General features: G+C 43.9%; 1 protein-coding gene across 1 annotated transcript in view; it reads left to right on the forward strand.

Moving 5' to 3' along the window:
• The first annotated feature begins 1,077 nt into the window (after positions 1–1,077).
• Pdss2 (decaprenyl diphosphate synthase subunit 2) overlaps positions 1,078–24,750 on the forward strand; it is a 167,033-nt gene continuing 143,360 nt past the window's right edge. The window contains exon 1 of the mRNA XM_051175586.1: positions 1,078–1,352. Coding sequence (XP_051031543.1) covers positions 1,093–1,352 — 260 coding nt within the window. The 5' untranslated portion in view covers positions 1,078–1,092. The remainder of the gene's footprint in view (positions 1,353–24,750) is intronic.

Consider the following 24,750-nt stretch of genomic DNA (forward strand, 5'->3'; position numbering starts at 1 on the left):
AGGGGCAGAGTGGCCCTCATCTGTAATGCCATAGTCTGAGAGGTAGGTAAGGTTCAGTAGTTACTGGTCAGTCCGTCTCTTGCTACATAGTAAGTCTCACACCTCTCAGGCCTATATAGCAAGAAGTGCCTTCCAATACTGAGCTCGTCATCACACTGATAATAATCCTTTGGGCGGCATATTACTTAATGTCGTGGTAAAGATTATGAATCCAAATAAGCAAATTGCTAGGTCTGGTATGTGGCTCGGTGGAAGAGCTCGAGCCCGGCATTCGTGCACGAGGCCTGGCTTCACACTCTCGCTCAAAGTGACCGTAGTCATTTACAACCCGTGCTGGCCGTGCGTCCATCACTCAGTTTCCCCAAAACGCAGGGGACAGGAACATCTTTAAAACGCAACGGAAGGTTAAGCGAGCCAACACATGAGATGCAGTGCAGGCCGGTGAATCTTCAGGCCTGGAGAGGGGAGCCAGCCGCGCTCCATCCCATCCTCGGGGCCACCCTGGTGCAGAGAGCGCCCAGCTCTGCGGCCGGGCGGGGTGGAGGCAGCGGCTCACGGCCCCGCGCGCGACCCCTCTGCAGGCGCAGACGGCTCTTCTTCACCCACGCTGCGCCGGGCCGGGCCGGGGCAGTGCTCGGGAGACCGGGAACCCTCCCAGATCCGGGGCCTCCATCCATCCGTCCGCACCGCCTTCCGGTCGCCGCCCAGGCCCCGCCCCTCCGGGGGCGGAGTCGGCGGCGCCGTAAAGTAAGGCGCGCGTCTTGCCGCCCGTCGGCCCGCCCCCATCTTCACGGCAGGCCGCATTCCGCGCCGCCGACATGGCGCCCCCCATGTAGGCTGTGGCTGTGCCTCTGCCAGCGGTGGCCGGTGTGGTTTGTTTTTGTTTTGTTTTTCGAGCGCCGGCAGCTTAGGTCGCAGAAGCAGCGAACGTTGTCCCCGGGTACGGCTGCAGATCCAGAAAGCCACGTTTGTCCGAGGGTCTGCACTGTCTGACCCCGGCAGTCGTGTGCAGCCCCTGCTCGCTGCCTGAGCCATCCGTCCCTGGACGGCTTCCCCGACCGACCCCAGACCCCACACACCCCAGACTCTAACATGAGCCTGCGGCAGCTGCTCTTGCGCCTGTCCGGTGGCCAGCGGCGGTGCCCCAGGTCCCACGACACCATCTCCTGGCGCGGTCGGTCCTCCAGGTCTCCAGCGCACTGGAACCAGGTGGTGTCAGAGGCGGAGAAGATCGTGGGGTACCCCGCTTCCTTCATGAGCCTCCGCTGCCTGCTGAGTGACGAGCTCAGCAACATCGCCATGCAGGTCCGGAAGCTGGTGGGGACCCAGCATCCTCTGCTTTCCACTGCCAGGTGAGCGACCCACCGGTGCCCGCTCGTGCTCGCTCTTGTTCGGTCGCTGCGACACTCATGCCAACTCCGGGGCCTGGCCAGTGCTTTGATCCATTCTTCTCTTTCACCTTTTTATACTCTGTGTGTGTGTGTGTGTGTGTGTGTGTGTGTGTGTGTGTGTGTGTGTGTGTGTGTTTAACATTACTCTGGCTCAGCTCAGTGGATAAATCCGTGTGTGTGTGTGTGTGTGTGTGTGTGTGTGTGTGTGTGTGTGTGTGTGTTTAACATTACTCTGGCTCAGCTCAGTGGATAAATGGCTTTCCTAAGAGGAAATCTTGCGTGTTTTTCAGAGTTTGGCTTAAGGATTACAGGTGCAGATGTTGCACTGACTTGTGTTTATTCAGTCACAGCCAAGAAGTGGTGTTTCATTTCCCCACTATCAGAGTGTTCACCTGCAGAAAGATTAACAAAGACAGACAAAAGTAGACAGCTCTGAACAAATATCCAGGTATAGGACTATTCAAGTAGAAGTCATTAACATCGTGAGGCTTTTACACATAATGCTGGACCAGCATTAAACCTGCTGTTAGGGTTTTTATTTTTTTTAAACTTTATCATTTAACAAACAACTTATACTTTGTGATTTGTAATTTATTTCAACTATGAAGAAAAATTGCTGTGCTGGGAGATGTCTTTGCCAGTTCAGCTCCTTATGCCAGGACAGCAACCTGGATTTGATTTCTGTCAACCATGTAAAGAGGCTGGAGGCTTGTCATCCCAGTACTTAGGATGATGAAGAGACTGGAGGACTCCTATGGCAAACTCTGGGCTAAACAGGAAACCTTGTCACAAACTCAGTAGTGGAAAAAGAAATGATACAGTTGAACGAAAAGGTGACAGGTAGGCTTATGATTGTTCAACAGGGTTAGCACTTAGAGAAATGCAGATTTACCTCACTGGGAGATGCTGTCACGTTCGCATGAGAGGGAATGAAATAAGCACCAGCAGATAACTGCTGAAGACACAGAAAAACCAGATTTTGCATGTATTGCTTATAGGAATGTAAATTGGTATGGCCAATCTGGAAAATGGCAGTTTCTTATAAGATTAAATATATATTGTATATCTCATTGGTCCAACTCTTAAACATTTATCCCAAAGAAATAAACATGTTTATATCAGAACCCATACAGGGATGTTTATAATGTTGAAAGTTGGATGTAATTGTGCAAAGGTCTTATTAGCAAATGTTGACAATTAAGTTGCTCTCACCATGGGGATTTGATATTCCCAGCTGGACCAACCCAAATATCATTCATTGATGAATAATTGGTCACACTATGATAAACACATACCCATAAATTCTATTTGGTGGAGCTGAATAGATTTCTCAGTCACTAAATTGCCTACAGTACAAGCGTGGGCATCTGAGTTTAGATTCCAAGTGCCCACAAAAAAGCTGGGCACCAAGAGTTGCACAAGTGGATTCCGTAACCCAAGTGTTGTGGTACAATATGGGAACAGGCTGAGCCTTTGAGCCCATTGACCAGCCAGCCTGTATTATTAACGATCTCAGCTAGAGATAAATTGAGTTCAGTGAGAGACTGTGTCTCAGAATATAAGGGGGAACAAGATCAGGGCAGGCACCTAGTGACCCTCCCTGGCCTCCACACCTGTACACATCTATTTAAACATATATGTGCCCTCCCAAACATAGACACCACTTGACAAGAAAAAAGTATTGATACCAACCAGTTCATGCAGCTTGGATGAGTCCCAAAGGAAGTATTTGAAGTAAGGAGAGTTAAATTTTACTCTTTAAAACTAGGAGTTACCATGTGACTCAGCCATTCTACTTCTAAGTATATTTCCAGAAAAAGTTAAAAACAGTTTCAGATTTTATATGTTTATGTTTATAGCATTATTTACAATAGCCAGAAGGTAGAAACAGCTCATGTGTTCATCAGTGGTGAATGCATCAATGGAATGTTAATCAACCTTTAAAAAAAATAAATAAAAAACTGGCATATGTTCCAACAGAGATGAACCTTGAGGATATATGCTGAGTGAAATTAGCAACCCATAAAAACACAGAGTAATTCCTTACACAAAGATTCCAAGTGGCCAACCTCAGTGGAAGGGTAGACCCTGAGCAGTTGTTATGCTAGCACTATTGAGCCACATACTCCAATGAGGTCAGGTAGTACATTTTATCACTGTATTTATTGGTGTTTTTGAAGGCAGGGTCTCACCCTGTAACCCTGACTGGCCTGGAACTCTGCCTCTGCTTCCTGAGTGCTGGGATTAAAGCCACCACACCCAGTTTCCTAACACCAGTTTTTTGTTTTGTTTTGTTTTGTTTTTTAAGAACTCAGTTCCATAAGTTTGTATTATGTATAATTCCATTTATACAATGTATTTTATATTATTATTATTATTATTGTCAATTTGACACAAGCTGGAGTTGTCTGGGAAAAAGGAGAAAATGCTCCTATAAGGTTGGCTTGTAAGGAAGACTGACTTATTTTCTTGATTAACGATAGATGTGGGAGGGCCCAGCCCACTGGGGTGGTACTTCACCCTGGGCAGGTGGTTCTGGGGTTGAGCAAGCCGTTGGGAGCAAGCCAGCAAGCCAGTGAGCAGTAGCCTTCCATGGTGTGTATCAGGTCCTGCCTCCAGGCTTCTGCCCTGGCTTCCCCTAGTGGACCATGACTGGGATATGTACGCCAAAGAAATGCCAAAACTGTAGAGATGGAGAACGGATAAGTGACTTGTAATTAGGTGACATTTTGAGGAGCAGGGAGGAGTGGAAACTAGGAAGAACTGTATCATGCTGATGGACCAGTTTGGAGCCTTGTGATGGTGGTTATGTAAGTCTATAGACAAGGGATGAAGCTGTACAAACTGAACACGAGATTGTGAAGCTGCTAAATGAAAATAGAATGAAGGTGATTTGGGGTAGGATTTCAGTATTATACTACAAGTAAAATTTTGCCACTATTGAGTGAAGCTGGGACCAAGGTACAGAGAACTCTATCCTATTTTTTTGCAACTTGTTTTCTGTAATTATTTCAGTACTTTAAAAAAAAAAACAACTGAGATACATTGCTTCAGATCAAGGCTCAGTGGGGCCGGCAAGGGACGAGGGGGGAATGGAAGAGAAGGGGGGGGGGACTGTAGGCGTGTGTCTCTAATTTCATGCTGCAGGTACACAGCATGCGACCCTAGGTAACTCATCTCATCTTTCTGGCTCTCAGGTTCTAAACAGTGAAGGAAGGGATTTCCCAAGGTGATGTCCAGTGGCATTGCCAGTTCTGAACTGTCTGAAAACTACCATTGCACCTGAATTTGGCTTATAAGAAAGTCCTGTGAAAAAACTGGATGCAGTGGTGGAATGAATATGGTTCAGCCCCCCCCCCAATTCTCTGTCTCTCTGCCCCTCTCTCTCTCTTCCTCCCTCTCTCTCTCTGTTTCCCTCCCTCCCTCCCTCTCTCTCTCTCTCTCTCTCTCTCTCTCTCTCTCTCTCTCTCTCTCTCTCTCTCTCTCTCTCTCACACACACACACACACACACCTTAAGAATCTTAAAAGCTCAGAAAACTTTTCAGTACTTTTCAGACTCATAACCTGACCTTAATGGATATGGTACTTTATACCTCTTCTTCATCCCAGTAAGTGTGGATATTCATTCTCTTGTGGAAATATTAATGTTTAATTACAGGTCTGCTTAGTTCTTGCTGGCGTGTAGAGTTGAAGCACTTTCCTACAATCAAAAAAAGAGTTACATTCTGAAAGATGTTTGTTTCAGGGGTGTGGTGGTTTGAATATTGCCCCCATAGGCTGAGCTGTTTGAACACTTAGTCATCAGAGAATGACACTATTTGAGAAGGATTAGGAGGGTGGGCTTTGAGGTTTCCAAAGCTCATGCCAGGCCCGGTGCGTCTCTGTGGCCTGCAGATCAGGATGTAGCTCTAAGCTATTGTTCCAGGGCTGTGAGTGCTGTTATGCCCTCTCCATGCTCCCCACCATGATGGTAGACACGAAACCTCTGAAACTGTAAGCAAGCAAGTTAAGTGTTTGCTTTTGTAAGAATTGCCTCGGTCATGGCAAATCTAGGAAAATTTGTAGTTGTATAGCACGGAATGGGATGAAACAAAAGAGGAGGCCTGTAGACTTGCTCCTCTACTGTAAATGACCAGAAAGCTGGGCAGAACATAGGCACGAACTGTATTTATTTTATTGCTAAAGACTCTTGTTTGTAGCATCTCTTAGGTTTCTGTTGCTGTGATAAAACTGTATAACCAAAAGCAACATGGGGAGGAAAGGGTTTATTTCAGTTTACAGGTTATAGACCATCTTGAAGGGAATTCAGGGCAGGAACTCCAGGCAGGAACCTAACGCAGAAGCCATGGAGGAGTGCTGCTTACTGGCTTGCTCCTCGTGGTTTGCTCAGCCTGCTTGATTGCTTGCTTGTTTTTTTTTTTTTTTTCTTCCTTTTTATTTTTTTGAGATAGGGTGTGGTGATACATTATTTATGTTTCATTAAAGCTTGTCTGAGGATTCAGAAAGCAAAGTCAGCCATAAGCCACAGAAGCCAGAAGCTAGGAAGTGGCGGTACACACCTTTAGTCCTAGGACTCAGGATTAAGAGGTAGACGGATCTCTGTGAGTCCAAGGCCACCCAGATCTATATAACATTGATCCAGCCTCAAAGAGAAATAGCTCACACAAAGATGATCTCAGCAACTGGGAATCACACGCCTTTAATCCCAGCGTTAGAGAGGTACGTAAGACAGGAGCAAGGTCAGGATCAGGCATTCATTCTCCAGCCTTGCTGAGGAAGACATTCAGTCTCAGGATTCTGCATCCATGCTGAGGAGAGGCAGCAGATCAGCCCATTCAGCCTGCTGTAGTGATAAGAGCTAGTGGCCCTCTCCTGCTTTTCTGTTCTTCAGCCTGAAGTTTGAACTCCAATATCTGACTCTGGGTCTTTTATTTTTTGTGTTTCATCAGTGTGTGGCCAGCTTTGAACTCAGAGATATCTGCCTGTCTTTGCCTCCCGAGGATTAAAGGTTGATCCGCCACACCTGGCTCAGCCTGCTTCTTGTGTAATTTAGGACTGCACAGGAGTGACACTGCTCACAGTCGTCTGGGCTTTCCAACATAATTACTAATCAAGAATATACTCCACAGACTTGCCTACAGGGAGTATGATGGGAGCATTTATCAGTTGAGTCTGAGAAGACAGACTGACAGAAAACCATCAAGATAGGCTTGTCCATCACAGATATAAAAGTTTGCTTACTGATAAGCAGTGCATGAACAGTGGGGCTGTCTCTAGTTTTTGGCTACTGCCAGTGGAATATCTGTGAACTAAATAAGCTGATTTAAGAGATAAAGGAAAAGTTGAGGCCAGATTTTTGAGGTGATCTTTATATTGCGTTAAGAAGATGTAATCTTAGCTGGGTGGGTGGTCTTGCCTCAGCATTTGGGATGCAGAGACAGGAAGATCTCTGTGGTTGGAGGTTTATCATCCTGCCCGCCAGTTTCTGCATATATACTCAGAGGCTTAATATTAATTACAATTGTTTGCTCAATGGCTCAGGCTTATTACTGGCTAGCTCTCTTATTACCTAACCCATTTTTTTTTTTTTTTTTTTAAATAATCTGTATATCACCACATGGCCATGGCTTACTAGTAATGTTCTGGCATCTTGTCCCCTTGGCAGCTACTTGGCGTCTCCCGACTCCACCTTCTTCCTTTATTTCTGTTTGGATTTCCTGCCTAGCTGTATTCTGCTTGACCATTGGCCAGATCAGCTTTATCTTTCAACCAATAAAAGCAACACATATTCACAGCATATAGAAAGACATCCCATGTCAGATCTCTGTGAGTTCAAGGCCATCCTGGTCTACAAAGTGAGTTCCAGGACAGCCTGGGCTATTATAAGGAGAAACCTTGTCTCAAAAACCCAAAAATAAATAAATAAATAAGTAGATAAATAAATAGATAAATAAGATACAACCTTATCTCATTGTCAGCAGCTTTAGCAGTTGTAGAGATCATAAATCGTAGAAAAGATAAGCTGGGTGCACGGAGACCTGGAAGAAGATTGCCATAGTTCATCAATTTCTTCTTTAGCTCTTCTTAAATGTGTCCCCTAATGGCCAGGTTTCTGTGCTTATCATAGAAAACACAAAACCTACCATACATGAAGTCAGTCACATTGGTCTACTCCTTACCAAGATTTCTAGTTCAATAAAGGAGACATATAAAACCACCAGTACAATAAAATATTACATATGTGTTATGATTAAAAAGTTGAAGAATTAATTGACGCCATAGGAAAGAAGAGTGGTTCTAGGGTCAGAGACATCTCGGGTAGATTCCTGAGCACTGACATTGATGTGCTCTCAGGGAACCTAAGGATGAGGGTGGGGTATGGATTTAAGTAGACCTCAGAGACATCTCGGGTAGATTCCTGAGCACTGACATTGATGTGCTCTCAGGGAGCCTAAGGATGAGGGTGGGGTATGGATTTAAGTAGACCTCAGAGACATCTCGGGTAGATTCCTGAGCACTGACATTGATGTGCTCTCAGGGAGCCTAAGGATGAGGGTGGGGTATGGATTTAAGTAGACATCAGAGACATCTCTGGTAGATTCCTGAGCACTGACATTGATGTGCTCTCAGGGAGCCTAAGGATGAGGGTGGGGTATGGATTTAAGTAGCAGCTATGGAAATGACGAGGAACAAATCTCAAGTAATCGGAGTAGCTATTTGCAGGGGCAGTGTCTGTGGCAGGAAGACATGTCTAAAATGCAATCAGAGGTGGTTCAGGTATCAACAAGGAAGATGGACACCAGAGCCAGAGTTGGAAGTACTCAGCCCAGGTCAGATTGAACATACAGGGTTTCCAGTCCCTCAAAGATAGTACATAGGATTGTATCAACATGTTTTAAAGCAAATTGACTTGGGATAACTTGACAAGGAGGAGCTAATTGGGTCTTGGAACCTCTGATGGGGACAGGGAAGTGGTAGGGAAGCCAGAAGCAGGAATGGCCAGTCTCTGTGGCTGTATTGTGTCAGAAGCATTGGCTCTGGCTGGATTACTCCGTGGATGGGTCTTCTAGCTTCAGGGTCCCATGGGAGGCAGTCCGGCCTTTCTTACATCTCAAACCTAACCCAACTGAGTTCCCTGTATGCTGGTAGTATGTACGGTGGTGATCAGCCCTGCATAAGCCTTGGCCACCCCTTGGCCAGTTGGGTGATAAACTGATATATTTCACAGAGTAAGAGAAAGAAATTCTCCAAGGAAGAAATGAAATGTAAGACAAAAGGTAGCATTCCCTTTGCCTGAATGTACTGTGCCCCTGTGTTTTTGTTGTATAGATAATTTGAAGGATCCCCCCACCATGCAATTGGTCCTCCATGGGGCCTCTCCAGAAAGGTAACCTACTGTCAAGCTTAGGATCTCCGAGTGGTAGCTGATCTTTTCATTATACTTTGACTCAGCTTGCATGTTGTTTAAATTGCGGGCTAAATGTCAGATTGATCAGCTAACAATTATGCCCATCTAGATAGAGAACAGAGTAGGGCAAGGAAATACCAAGAAGCCTTGACACAAAAGCAATGGCTAATGGCTGCCTTTTCAACTTTCCTTTTGTCTTCCCCCAGGACTTACTCCGGACAGCAATGCTCCCCAGCTGAGGAACTGTATTTCCTGATCTTCCTTGTCACTAGGAGTGGCCATGTGATTGGCCTTTGGCAAGATAAAATAAAGGATAAAGATAAATTGGTAGAAATACTTGAAAGGAGTTGGGGGCTCTCCTGCACCCCAACCCCTTCTCCCACCCTACTGCTTTGAGTGCTGATGTAGTGGGGGCTCTGAAAGCAAGTTTTGAGTGTCCCGTCATGTGCATCCTGGACTGGACAGTAGCAAGTATCCTTGCAATTTTCATAGTTCTCTGTGACCTCTTCCAACCTGCTTTTGCATGAAAAAGAAAAATATTTCTTACTGCTTGTAGTGTTAGTTTGAATTTTAAACAGTATTACTGGAACATAGCTAAATATTCATGTATAAGGACTTGGGTTATAGTTGTAAATGGCCATGACCTCAGCTACCTAGGATTCTTTGCTTGGGTTGATTCTTATCCTCATCATGAAGGGTTTAATCGTTTATGGCCTAGCCCAGCTGTCCGTATATAAAAGTTATAAAACAGCATGATAGAGTCATAAGTACGTCTCTTCTAAGGACAAATTGTTCTTTATGCTCATTTTCGGTTCCATTGTAACTAGGATTGATTGACCTACCTACCTACCTACCTACCTACCCACCTACCCACCCAACCATCTACCCATCCACCCATCCATCCACCCACCTACCTGTCTATCTATTCTTGGTAACTGTTGTATCTCTGTATTTAAGTCTCCCTTGCTCTTTTTCTGCCATGAAGAGCCAGGTAGCAACCTTAGCTTCTAGTTCAGAGCAGCATTTTTGAGTCTCTTGGCAGAAGCACTCTTTCCCTGGACACAAAACGAAATCTAGAGAAATCATAATAGTTGTAGCTGTGAGAAGTGCTGTGTCCAATGCTAGTTCAACTCACAAACTGCATTCCACAGCAGTAGCCCAACTTTCCAACAAGGCAATTCCCTGTGGGGGCCCGGCGCATGTCGTATGGGCTGTTTTACCGTACTGTGAGCCAGTTGCTTCTGGAAGATGGGGAAATGTCTGTTTAAAAACACAGAAGTTCCTATATTGCCATAATCATGGTTTCACTCACCTGAGGTACTGCTGAGTTGGATGTCATGTGAACACACAAGTGAGTCCACAGGTCATTGCAATGGTAGCAGTATGATAAGCAAATCACATATAAGCACAATTGGTGTCTCTTCTGAGGAGTTTGACAAGTTATTAACATCACTATTGCGAGGAGTCACCAGACTCTGCTCCTTCTGAGTATGTGGCTCATCTGAAGGACTTTACATTTGGGTATATTTAGCAGAGATGCCACCAAGTTAGCCTTGATGAAAAGATGTCCTTGTTAAGATGTGTTTAGCCTTCCAGCTATCAGAACTGCCACTTAATGGAGGACTGAATTGGCCAGGCATTGAGAATAGCCATTCTTCTCTAGTGAGGTAGTTTTATGGTCACACAGAACATGTGTTTTCAGGTGGTGTCCCATTCCAGAGATGTACCCAAATTGTCCTTCTCAAAGTCACCCTGTCACCGACTGTCCAGACATGCCCCATCTACGTTCTTGTCATTGAGCCCAAGTCTATTAGACATGTCCAAAATTGCCTTGTAAATCCTAACTCTGGACTACTTAAGAACTATTTATAATGAATAAGGGTATGCATCCACATCTCTGTCTTCTCCATAGGGAAGACTTACCCTCTCACCTAATTCTCAGGATCCCCCTGGAGAGTTGTGTTGTAACCATGCACTTCTGCTAATTCTAATCCAGTATTTATGTCTTTCTGTAAGCAGGGAGCCATTTCATCCCCCTCAAGCTTGGTGGTCACAGAAACTCATGAAGCTGTAGGAACAGAGTGAGAGATGGACATACATAGCAGGACACTCATGAGGTATTTTGCCAGCGATCTGATTTACAGCTCAGTTGGGCCTTGAGAATCCATTTGGGCCTGCTAGAATTTCAACGAAATGCATCTAATAATAACTTGCCTGCATGGTCACTAATGTTCTAGTCAGTTTTCACTGGAGTCCAGTAGGGAGCCAAGAGCCATGTCTCAAAAGGAAATAGTTACTTCAGCTGCTTGCTAATGCCCGTTGGCTTGTTGCTACTTGCTAAATGCCTATTGGCTTGTTCCAAAACCTTGGAGGCTAAGCTATTTTCATGGAGGAATCTTCACAGGTTCATACAACATCATTTTATGTCAGAGCGTTTTAAAGATTGTCAACAAGAAGGTGGGAAAGGAGGCCTGTCCATACACAGGGTGCTCCATCCAGAACCCATCAGTGCACCTGTCTTTTAAGAGTTCAGTCTCTAGAAATTCTAATACACTGGGATACAGGGACAGTAAGGAAAGAGAATTTGATCAGCATCCGTTTTGTGCGTCTTGATACAATAGTTCTCCCCTCTGACCTGGAGAGCCACTGTATGGTGTCTGACAGTATGTCAGACTGTCTGAAATTTAGGTATGGGTCCTCATGCTGACTACTGTGAGAGGAGACTGCTCAGAACATGCCCTCCATCTTGCTTCATGTACACATCCCTTACCAGTCAACTGGTGGACCTGCACTGTTAACGGTTTTAGAAGAGTATTTTTATTCATTCTTTGACAATTTCATCCATGTATACATTGTATCTTGATCATATCCTCCCCCTGCTTCTCCCTCCCAATCTTTCCCATCTGTTCATGTATGTGTGGATATGCACATGTCACAGTTGTATTTGTGGAGCTCAGAGGACTCTGGAAACCAGTTTTCTCCCTCCACCATGTGGGCTCGAGGGACTGAACTCAGGTTGGTAGACTTGGTGGTGAGTGCCTATACCCACTGAGCCATTAGCTCTGTGCTAATAACTTTCAAAAGAAAATATTTATTTTTATTTTATGTCTATGAGTGTCTTATATGCATGTATGTGTGTGACATGTGTATGCTGGTGCCCATGCAGGCCAGAAAAGGATGTTTGATCTGGAACTGGAGTTACAGTTGTAAGCTACTGTGTGGGTGCTGATCATTGAACTAGGGTCCTAAGTGCTCTTAATTATTGATCCATCTTTACAGTGCCATGTAGGGCCATGGGTTATTGATGGAGTTTTTGCAGGAAAATGAACCATGAATAGGTGAAAACTCACTTAATTCAAATTGACTTTGTCAGCCTGGATCCAACCTTCTCGAGAGTCTGATGCCAGGTAGTTTTTGCAAGCATATTTAAACCCAGTATAATCGGGGGAAAGTTTCCTGGTGTAATACAGTTCCTTAGTGCACAAGAAAGCATAATTAAGTCAAAACTCATCTCAGGGTACTTGGCATTTCTTCCAAGAAGATGGGTTCTGGAGATAGAATACTTGCACTAACTTAAGGGCCTGACCTCAAGCATACAGATAGTTTAGAGGTCATTGGTCTATTAGCTGCCTCTGGTCCCAGTTGTTAGAGCCTGGCTATTAGTCACCTCTAACTCCCAGCCTTGTCGATGGAAGAGCAGGCTTCATGTCCATTCCTTTCAGCACAGTCCTGTGTGCTTAAATGTTCCTGGTTTCTCTGGAGATCTGTGGGCTCAAGGACATTCACGCTGTGCTCCCAACAGAGTGTTACTTTCTTTTGTTTTGTTTTTTCACTAGGTTATGATTGATTTGGGGTAAAGCACATTCCAAAATATATAGCCTCTCCTCCATTCAAGGAACTTCTTCATGGATCTTGGGTTGGGTGAGAATTTTTGATACTCTCCTATCTCAGATAAGTTCATTGGATCTGGAGTTGCTTTAGTTATTTAAATCAAAACCAATCTTAGTAGGCTGCCCGTTTCTTAAGTACTATAATCCTTACATTAATTCTTTGTTTAGATTCTGATAAATTTGAATTCAGCCATTTTTCTTATCTTGATCATTACTACAATATTAACAGTTTGTCTCCATTATTACTGTAATACATGAGTGTTTCTTACTGTCTCATAGATTCACAATCGTCAGCACCTTAGAAGTGGGGTGCTTGTCTAGCGTGCACAAAGCCCTGGGGGTTGTTAGGGTTCATACTGTACCACGTGCTGCTGGAGATTGGTGATGGCACTCCTGGTAATCCCAGTGCTCAGGAGGTGAGGCAGGAGGATCAGAAGTTCAAGATTATCCTGAGCTATACAGTCTTAAGACTAGGTGTGTGCCATGTGGAACCTGTCTCAAAGCAAACAAGAAAAAACGAAACATCTTAGCAGCTATTCATCCCAGCACATACTCGTCTGTGCTTGTGGCTTAAGGACCGATTCAGTGAATGTTCTTCTAAAAACAACTCCTAGAAGAGGTTTCAAAAGGAGGGCCTAGGTGTTAGCCCTTCAGAGGCCACACACTTGACGCAGGCTCTAGAAGTAAGTGTCATTTGGCGATGAAGCTGGATTTCTTCTGGTTTTTTTTTTTTTTCTTTTTTCTGTTTTTGTGTACTGAGACTTCATTTTAACAAACACTTATAAATAGTTTTAAACATTACTATTCTTCCAGAATCTCTTTGGAATGTTATTTTATTGGCTTCAAAGATCTTTTTTCTTTTTAAGCAAACTGAACGGTTTTATTTTCAGCATTGTATTAGAGATAGGCCTAATGAATATTATGCAATACTCTGTATAATGTTTTGAATTTGCCAAACATTGATAATTTGTATGAACATAGTATTGATAGTGTTTATAATAATAGTTATAAGGGATTTGTGACATAATTCCTGTCAGTTTGTTAAATATCACCAAATCAAATTTATTCTTGGAATGAAAGAGCCATTTTGAATCTTCTGCTTTGTTGACTTCCCTCTCTACTTTCAGACCTTTTCTTATTCCATTCTTCCCTAATCTTTCATGGGCTCCCTCCCCATCATTAGTTAAGTCATGATTCACAATGTCAAGGTAAAGGCTGCTGCATTCTTAGGTTCCCCCATCACTACTTAAGGATGGAGGAGAGGTAGGGCAGAACTAGGTCTTCCCTGGAAAGCTGCTTTGTGCTAAGGTGATGTCTTTGATGGTCAATATTAATTGTCCATCGGACAGATCTGGAGTCATCTGGAAGATAAGCCTGTGGTCAGGGTGTGAGGGATTATTTAGAGTGGCTAGCCTGTGCTCAGGCCTGTGAGGAATTATTTAGAGTGGCTAGCCTGTGCTCAGGCCTATGATGGATTATTTAGAGTGGCTAGCCTGTGGTCAGGCCTGTGAGGGATTATTTAGAGTGGCTAGCCTGTGGTCAGGCCTGTGAGGGATTATTTAGAGTGGGTAGCCTGTGCTCAGGCCTGTGATGGATTATTTAGAGTGGCTAGCCTGTGGTCAGGCCTGTGAGAGATTATTTAGAGTGGCTAGCTGTGGTCAGGGTGTGAGGGATTATTTAGAGTAGGCTAGCCTGTGCTCAGGCCTGTGATGGATTATTTAGAGTGGCTAGCCTGTGGTCAGGCCTGTGAGGGATTATTTAGAATAGGCTAGCCTGTGGTCAGGCTGTGAGGGATTATTTAGAGTAGGCTAGCCTGTGGTCAGGCTGTGAGGGATTATTTAGAGTGGCTAGCCTGTGGCCAGGCCTGTGAGGGATTATTTAGAGTGGCTAGCCTGTGCTCAGGCCTGTGAGGGATTATTTAGAGTAGGCTAGCCTGTGGCCAGGCCTGTGAGGGATTATTTAGAGTGGCTAGCCTGTGGTCAGGGTGTGAGAGATTATTTAGTGTAGGCTAGCCTGTGGTCAGGCCTGTGAGGGACTATTAGAGTGGCTAGCCTCTGGTCAGGGTGTGAGGAATTATTTTAAGTTAAATAAAGTGGGAAGACTCACCCTAAACGTGGGCAGCACCATTTCTTGGGCTGAACAAAGGAAGAGAAAGTGAACTGAAAGTTGTATCCATCACTCTGCTTCCTGACTGACTGTCATGTGACTAGCTACCTCACACTCGCCCCCGCCCCCTGTTCCCCTACCATTACCATGCTGGATGTGACCTGGAACTGTGTTCTGTTTTTAAGTTTCTTTTGTCAGGTACTGTATTCCAGAGTGTGTGAGGCAATAACACGATGTCCCAGTTAGAAACCTAGGAAATGTGACAGAGGACTTACACATGAACAGTGCCATTGGCACCTAGGAGTATCACCTCCCATTGTGTGACACTGTTTCTGGGGAAATGTGAGCAGAAATCTACTCAACACAGATAAGGAACTGATGACCAACCAAAGTGAGGGTACCACCAGAGCCCGTTGGTGAACCAGGAGTTTACTGGGGTTACTTACAGGAGCAGAAATGACTCAGGCAGCTGGATCTCCAAAGCCTCCACAACGTGGACGTTGGCTCGCAAAAGCTGTGATCCTGTAGCACACTGTACAGCCCAAAGGCAGCCCAACAAGTCAGAGAGTCCTTTCCAGGCTGATCTGAGAGTCTTCCAGCAGTCCTTACTACGTACATATGCTTGGAGAGGGAGGGCATGTAGTGACTCTGTCAGCTTCAGGAACTGCTGGAGCTATCTATCACTGAGTTTTAAGGAGCAGTCCTACAGGATGGAAGTGTTAGAGGTCTTTATGACCCGTGTCTTAATGAGATTTCATCCCAGATGGACTGGGAGGAAACTTCTGTCTAACCCTGCTGCAATGCTCCATTTCATAGTTGTTTTTTGCAACAGTGGAAGTCCGGGTGATTCTTCAGTAAGTTGCTGGTCTGGCCTGTATCACCGTACAGACAAGTGTCCGTTGACTGGCCAGCTTTACAGTTCGTCATTTGGGCCTTGATACCATTGTCTGATATGGTGCTGACTCCTAAGGATTCCCCGAAGGACAGTGCGGCCTCAGCCATCCTTGGCCTGCTGCTGTATCTTTGAAAGGAATGCTGTCTAGTTTTCCAGAACAAATTCTATGCTATATAGAGACCTTATTAGAAGCATTTTATGTATTATAAAATTATTTTTCTTACCTAATTTTTAGGCATGACTACACGACAGCAAAGTATTCATGAGGTGATTTCATGAGTCCAAAGTGAGTGTATGGAAGTTGGTAGTTCTCGGCCTAGCATTTTAATCTAACTTTACAGATTCTTAACAGTGTGCCGTGTGCCTGGTCAGCCTAGGGGCCGCATTGGGAGTGAAGCTGTTTCATCTTTCGTGATTTTACTGTTTGATCAGACGAACTTTTCTATATACTTGATTGTGAATGTTTGCTCGAATAATGATGTCTTTGTTAAATTGTTGAGGTAATATCTTTTGTCCCAAAGAGGATAGCCTGGGACCTTGATTGTTTAATTTCTCCCAAATTATGTTGCTGACTGTCTGTGTCTATTGCCTTGTGACATTCCTGGTAGATGTTAATCTTGTCACCTGTTTGTTCCTTCTGCTCTCTTCATTCAGCACCGAGTTGGGAATGCATCCTGCTTCTAGTTTTAGCCTAACTTAATTATGGCAAATGTATACTATCTATAAAGAGCACTGCAGTCCGGGGTGCAGACCTGTGTAATGTACATAAGAACATGGGCTCGTGCACTTAATGATCCTTAAAACTTTAACCTGCTATTTCCTATGTGTGTAGGATCTGCAGAATATTCTGACATATTGTAATAAGGATCATATTATAACATAAGAGCTTTACCTTACGTGCTTAACAAATACCACTGCCATTGTTAGCTATTATTTGTGTCTAATGATTTCTTTGTGGTCTCAGGCTAGTTACATCCTCCAGCACCTTCCCTTGAAGGATAGTCACGAGCCCAAAGGAATATTATAGATTAAAATTATCTGGAAGGTGTGCCATGTTGTACAAATATGAGGTGGAAATGGGTCATGACAGCAGTTACTAGAAACCATGGCAGTTAAAGCTGCATGCTGTAACTTTGGAAGAACATAGTTGGAAGCAGGTAGACCTGACTTGGGATTTGAGAAGCTTCTAGATGTCACCTACCACCTGTTTAGACAAGCTAGTCACTCAGAGCCTCGGTTTTCTCATCAGTAATATGGGAATAATAATTCCTACATTCAGGACTACTAAGACTACCTTGAAGGCTCCCTAGAAGAAACGCTCAGGAAATAAGTCACTACATAGCTCCTTTTCTCCTTCCTGAGTAGAAGCTAGGAAGTATCTCTGACAAAATAGCCATCCTTTCTGGAACAAAGTATTATTCCATCAATACACTTAGAATAAAATGGGATTTACTAATGAATCGGGAACCCGGCACCGGCGAACATAATGCACAGTAGGTTCTGTAAAGTCTAGGTTGGGTCAGTAACAAATAGGGTGTCACCATGGGAGGGAGGTGAGGCGTGACCTCATGGCAGCTCCCTTTGTGGATTTGACACATCTTTTTTCCTTGGTCTGTCAGCAGCTGTTTGCTAAGGAGCCATTGCTGCTGCTGGAGCCATGTGGGCACTCAGATTCTCAGTAGTTAGGGAAGGAGCATTTGTAGTTGGATTAAAAATGAGGTGCCTGTCTCTCTAGGTGGCTGTTAATCTTAGGTTGTACCAATGTCAGTTTAGCAAAGTTTCCTGCAGATTTTTTTTTTTTTTTTTTTTGGTCCATGGAGCTCCATTAGCAGCTTCAGGAGCAGCCTGTGTTCCAGAGGACACAGGCAGGTTTTGCAGAGTTTTCTTCCTGTCTAGCGTTTTCTGCCTCTTCCCACTTGTCACCTTAAGCTGGAGTAGCAAGAAATAAACCTACATTCACATTTAGGAAGCTCTGCTTAGCCACAGTTAGGGTTGAATGCAAGTGTTCCCCCGTTCCTTAAGCAGTCCTTGGTTGCCCCAGGTCAAATTGCTTACCCCCTCCTGTCCTCTAAGAAATGAGCAGCTGTGGCATCAGTGACTTGCACTCCCTTGTGGCCCCATCTGTTGTCTCAAGAGATGGCTGTTTCCACTCGTCTAGTAAAGACCTCCAGATGACCATTTGAGCTGCTGTTTTCCTGTTTTGTTTATTTTGTTAGGACAGTGTCTCTGTATAGTTGTAGTTGGCCTGGAACTCACTCTGTAGACCAGGCTGGCGGGGTGCACCTGCCTCTGCCTCCTGAGTAATGGGGCTGAAGGGATGCACCACTACACCCAGCCTTTGAGCTGCTTCTTCACAGCTGACCACAGATTAAACTGATCAACCTGGTCCTTAAGTGTTCCCATCTTCCTGAGTACTCAAGATTTTTGAATCGAGGATGCTGTAGGACCTCCAGAGTGAAATTCTGGATTTCCCTGGGTCTTCTGATAGGAGCTATAATCAACTGTGCTAAAGGAAAAAAAAAAAAAAATTCTGTGAAGGGAACCCAGGAATGGCTGGGCAGACTTCCTGCTGTGTGGCTGTGTAGGCAATATGGTAATGGTCCCAGTTAAGAAAGACAAACCAGAACTAAGAGAAAGGTCCATCCAGCAGTGTAACTCAGCAACAGAAGTCATTCTGAAGACAAGATGGTGTGTCTTTATCTGAAGATAATGCAGGGGTCACAGTAAATAATTAAAGGCAGATGAAAGGTTCGGCCACCACAGGTCCATTTGCAAAGGATTGCGTAGAGTTGTGGCCCAGGGCTGTGACCAGTGCAGGCAGCATTGCATGCTTCTTCTGTGTATTTGCAAAATATAATATCCATTGCTCCACAAAAGAAAAAGAAAGAGAAGCCGTCTTCTGGGCTAGAGAGATGATTCTGTGGTTAAGAGCACTTACTGCTTTTGTAGAGGGTTCACTTCCTAGCAATCTTACAGTAGCCCACAGCCACCTGTAATTCCTGGCCCAGGGGATTCTGCTGGCACATACATACACTCAGGCATACCCATACAATAAACACTATTGAGAATTCGTGTGTTCCCAAGACTGCAAACTCCAAGTAGGTGACTTGTATTCCCATTACCCCATCTATAATCCATGCAGAAAACTGTCACTAAGTGCACACAGAATGAGTGGGTGGAATGAAACTTTTCCTAACCGGAGGTTCTTACCCCTTTCCTGCCCTTTGCCTTAGTCATTACTTTAATTGGATTGTGGTGTTCCATCTTACATACACTTCATAGATTAAAGATAGGAATCAACACTTCCTGGAAACAAACCAAGAGAAAATGCAATTAAATTCTAGCAGGGTTAATTAAAATTAGGTGGGGGAACTTTGCCTGATCATAATACTTGTTAAGATTGGATTGCCACAAGGTGCAGTTACGTACTTTTATTTTGAAATCTTCCAGGCAGTTGGTATACACCTTGAGGATAGAAGCAAATATAGAATTCTGTATGAATCTGTATAGTGTACCAATGAACACTCTGAATGTTTCAGAAAAATATGATTATATTCAATGTATTGCATGAAAATATATTAGTGTTAGGACACTGGATATTTAGTTATATGTGGAGAACAAATTCTAACCAACAGGTGCACAACCTCCACAAAATATGCAGGATTTGACATTCCAAAATGTATCATAAACAGCTGTTTCTAAATACTGCTTCATGCCATTGGTCAATTCATTACAATTGTTCCATGTGATTGTGATTTGTAAAACAATTTTGATGTACGCTAACCACAGATCATATTTTAAAGTAACAATGCAATGGAAATTAATTCTTAAATTTTGGCACCTTACCTGGGTTGTCATAAGTTTGTCTGGAACCTCCCAGTAACATTACAAAAACAGGCTCATTGAAGACAGAAGGGCAAACATTTCTAATAGGGAGCGTTCTTTTGGTTTTTGGTGCACGGTAACCCCCCCCCCCCCAGTTCCTACCACTTAACTAAAACCCTAAACACAACATCTGGAGTTACTTAGACAACTATTCTTAACCATCTGGGTCCTTAATCAGAAACCTCTTTCTGGCAGTGGAAAAAAAAAGTTTGGATAGATAGGATTTGATAGATAGGATTCGATTCGTACAATTGACTTTTTAAAATGTCTGTATTCATACGAGCTCTGTCCTCATGCTACACAGTGGGGTCGACTGGGAAGCAAGACTAGTGGGGTTGCCCCTGTGCCTCGAGAGCGACGTGACCCGCTTTTCCAGGCAACTCTAGTAAAGCAGCTCCTTCCTTGTTAAGTCATGGTTTTATTTTGGAAGACATGTGTGAAAGGTATAAATTAATTTAATTCTCTTTTACACAGACAGGATGCGTGCCCTTTCAAAGCGCCTGCTTTTATTCCATTTCCTTTGTAGTTTTCTTTTTGTAAGACAGGATAAGTAGAAAGATAACAGCTAAGCATTGGAAATAATACTGTTGTCAAAGAATGGAACTGAAAAGTATGCTTACGTCACAAGATGTCAGCAAAAGTTTAGTAGCCTCTGCTGGGCTATATTGAAGTAGAAAGGGCTTCTCAAAGACAACTGTCTCAGGGTTTCTATTGCTGTGAAGAGACACTATAACCACGGCAATACACGTGAACGAGGACAGTTAACTGGGTCTGGCTTACAGTTTAGACATTAGGACATTATTGTTGGGAAGCATGGAGGTGTGCAGGTAGACTAGTGTTGGAGGAAGAGCTGAGAGGTCTACATCCGGCTCTGCAGGCAGCAGGAAGAGAACCCATACTGGACCTGGCTTCAGCATCTGAGACCTCAAAGCACACCCCCAGTGACACACCTATTCCTACAAGGCCACAGCTCCTAATAGTGTAACTCCCTGTGGGCCTACCGGGACCCTTTTTATTCAGACTACCACACCTGATATTGGATCAGAAGGAATCATAATTGTTAGTAATCCCTAAGGGAGTTAAGTGATAGCACATGTCTCACGTGTTCAGGATGAATCACTGTGGGCTAGCTGCATCCATGGATGATGGAAGAAAAGCATATTAAGCTGCTTGAAGACTGTTAGAGTTTAGATAGATGGACCACAAGTAGCAGTGGCTTCTGTCTTCCCTCTAAAGCCAAGTGTGGAAGTTAGGAAAGGCATAGTTAGTATTATGCTAATTCTGAGTAAAAAACAAAACAGGACTTTGACTCAAGAACTCAAGAAGCCCCAGAAACCTCAAGATGGTTTCAGCATATTGTAAATTATCCTCATTTATGATCAGAGAACAAAAGCAAGTTTTTTAATGCTGTAAATACAGGCAGATCCTATTCTAATCACTAACTCTGAAAGCAGCAGTATTTCATTATTAAGCAGACACTCGAAGGAATGTACATAAAGAAACGATGTGTCTTTACTGGAGAAACCTGAACTTTGGTAACTGCATTCCATCAGATCAACTTTTGAGGATTCTGCTCTTGATTCTTACCAGTTTAAAGAGGAAAGGATTTCTTATGCACTTTTCTTCTTCCTCATCCTCAGAACTGGCATGATTCTTTTTCTCAAGATCACAGGAAGGAAGATACATTGGACCCCCGTGACGCAGTGCTCGGACTCTTCTTTAAGCAGTTTTTTCAGGAACCTTGAACAATCTTCTTCTGTTCTGCGTCCGCTTCCCCCAGCCCCAGCAAGCCCTTAAATGTGTGCTCACTGCCCAATCAGCTCATGCCACCTGGCGATCCCGGATAGGCCACAGAAGGAGGAAGCGCACCAGATCCATCAAGCCCTTCCAAATAAGGCTTGTTTACAGCTAAGCTTGGACCACCTGGCATCCAGCCAGGCGCCATCTTGGGGCTGTGGCTTCCCACAATACATCACCGTTCTTAACCTTTTTTTTTTCTTTTGACAATTTTCCCTGTTCAGATTTTCAAGCGTATGCTGACTAGTGTATTACTAACAGATTAACCACTGACTTATCTACGCAGAGCTACAGTAAGTAAAACGACATGGTAATTTTTGCATGAAAATGGACATGCATATAGACGTGGATTGGAATGGAGAGTGAGATGATATCAGGGCTCTTCTCCAGCGAATTGCAAGTAGAAGCCCTGAACACACACACTGGAACACACACATACATCTTCCACTCGGCCATAAAGAAGATGAGATTCTGTTGACAATATGTGTGGAACTGGAACCAGTGTGTTAAATGAAGCAAGCCTGGTATAAAAGACAGATGCCACAGGACTTATGGAATGTCAAAAGGGGTATCAAATAGAAGTTGAAAATAGCATGGTAGTTCCTAGAACTGAGCAGTGAGGAAGATTGGCCAGTAGGACCTAAGTTGTCATTAGATAGGAGCAAAAAACTGTTCTGGGGTTTGGTGAGACAGCTAAACAGATAAAGGCCCTTGACATGCAATGCAAGCCGCACAACCTGAGTTTGATCCCTAGAACCTAAGTAAAGATGGATGGAAAGAACCAACTCACAAAATCGTCCTCTGACCTCCACATGTGAGCTGGGGCATGTGCACACACACTAATAAAATTTAAAATAGGAGGTTGATGTCCTGCACAGTAGTGGTATGCCTGAAAAATAGCATGCGTTTTTCAAAAGCTAGAAGAAAGGATTTGGGATGTTTTCAGTAGAAACAAATGTTAAATATTTGATGAGATACATATGGTCTCTCTGTTTGAACATTATATACATGTATTGAAGCATCACATGGCATCCCATAAATGTGTACTTTTCTATGCATCAGTGCAACACTGGCACCTCTCCAGCTTTGCCTGTGTAGGCCTGGCTCTGGCTGAGGCTAGAAGGAGGCGGTACTTTGTTAGCATGAGCCTCTAAACATCCAGTTTAGCAGAGAATAGGAGGAGGGGGCTTAGAGAATAAGAAGCGGTCTTAATGTTAAACGGAGACTTGACATCATTTAAAATCTTTCTGTAGTGCTATCAGTGCAGGGCTGATAACAGTACTTAGAACATCATCAGCCTTCTGGAGAGCAGGGGAGTAAATGGGTAAGTTCTCAAGGACCTTTTCTTTGTTCTTGTTTTCTTTTTCTCCTCTTCTGTCAGGGACTTGAGTTTAGGTTTCTACAGCAACCTACTCTGGACTACATAATACCAATGCTCCGTGAGCATTGTGGTGGCAACTCTGAGGCCTTATAAGCTACATCTGACAGTTACAGTTGCTATGGAGATGAGTCTTTGGACACACTACTTGATAACGATGTCTTTTATATGTGGATTTTGCTGCTGAGAAAGAATGTAAGATGCTACTGCAAGTTGACCAAGATATGCACGTGACTGTCACTAATTATTCTGTAGCCTTACTCTCACATTAAAAACATTTGCTTATTAACATGCTAAAACGTCTGTAATGTGGGCGTATGATACCTGAAAAAGAGGGGAAATGTGGCTCTTAAAATCACATCAAACCAAGCATGGCAGCTCATACTTCTAACCCAAGCACTTGGGAAGCTGAAGCGGCAGGATTGCCATGAGCTTGTGACTGGCCTGGGCTACATACTGAGATTCTGTTTCAAAAGCCAAAACAAAAAATACATTAAAAAAAAAAAAAAAGTATATCATCAAATTGGGTATAGTGATGCAAACCTGGAATCCAAGCACTTAGGAGGCAGAGATAAGGAACGGACTGAGTTTGAGGCCGGTCTAGGCCATATGTCAAGTTCAAGGCTTGTTTGAGCTACATAGAGAGGTCCTTTTCTCAAAGGGATAGGAATATAGCTCAATAGTCACATGGCATTCAAAAGCCTTGGATTTGATTCCTAGGAACACACACATACATGCACACACAGACATGGACGCACGCACGCACACACCCCTACCTCCTACCCAGCCTTCTGGCAGCTGTAATAGGAGGACAGTGAATTTGAGGCTAGTCTGAGCTACCAAAGTAAGATCCTGCTTTTACAAAGTAAAAGAACTCATTGTTAGGGTTAGAGCCCACCATTGCAAACGCTTACTGAAAAAGATGAGCCTGGCCGGGTGGTGATGATGTTCCTTCAATCCCAGCAGCACCTGGGAAGCAGAAGCAGGTGGAGTTTGAGACCAGCCTGGTCAACAAGAGCTAGTTCCAGGATAGACTCTAGTGCTCCACAGGAAAACCCTGTGGGGGGGGGGAAGGGAGGAAGATGAGCCTAATTTTATGTAATTCTAGCCATTTTATAGTTAGGTCAGTTGTTAGGAAAGCAGTTACTCATGAGCTGCTCTGTTTGGATGCGGTTCTTGGGCTAACGGCTAATGAACCTTTCCCCTTGGAGAACCTCTCTCTGACGAGTATTTTGACATCCATAAAGAGAAACAGCCAGGAAGCACAGTGACTTTATATTTTTCACCCTTCCCTTTGACAAAGTGTTCGAACCAGAACACAATCCCCTGGCCAAATTTTCAAGCTAATATAGACTATCACCAGGTGGTTTTATTTGTTGTTTGTTTTTGGAGAATATGTTGTTCAGTTGATTTACAGTTTGTGCTTTGGGTGAAGGACACTCTGGGCTGGGGGCATCGCTGTTCTGTGAACTGCTACCGAGTACAGCAGTCCACAACCCTGATTGCACGCTAACACGTGTGGCCTTTAAGAAACATCAGTATCTGAGCTTAAAACCAAGTCGGGGCTAGAAAAAAGCCTGGAGCTGCCCCTCTGTCTCTCTTCTCTCTGACCTGATTGATATCCTGCTTACTCACAGTTGAGTACCATGAGAGCAAAGGAGGTTAAATCTATACTCACAGACCCTAGCTCAGCTTTTGTTTTGTAGTGCACTGACACATGTAATGTGAAATACCAAGTCGACAGCCAACGGGAGCTGATGCACACCTGTAATCCCAGCTCTTGGCCAGGACAGCCGGGGCTACACAGAGAGACTATCTTGAAAAACAGCAAAAGTAAATGAAGTTAAAAAAATGTCAGGCTTACAACATGGCAGGGTTTCCCACTGCTGTTACATTTTGTTACTGTAGGTTTTTTTTTTTTTTTTTTTTTGTCTGAAAACACCACTTTATTAGACGTTTACTAACTCGTGTTGTGGAGGCCAGAAGCCTGAAAGGAATC

This window comes from Phodopus roborovskii, unplaced genomic scaffold, assembly GCF_943737965.1.
Source record: "Phodopus roborovskii unplaced genomic scaffold, PHOROB, whole genome shotgun sequence".
NCBI classification, from domain to species: Eukaryota; Metazoa; Chordata; class Mammalia; order Rodentia; family Cricetidae; genus Phodopus; species Phodopus roborovskii.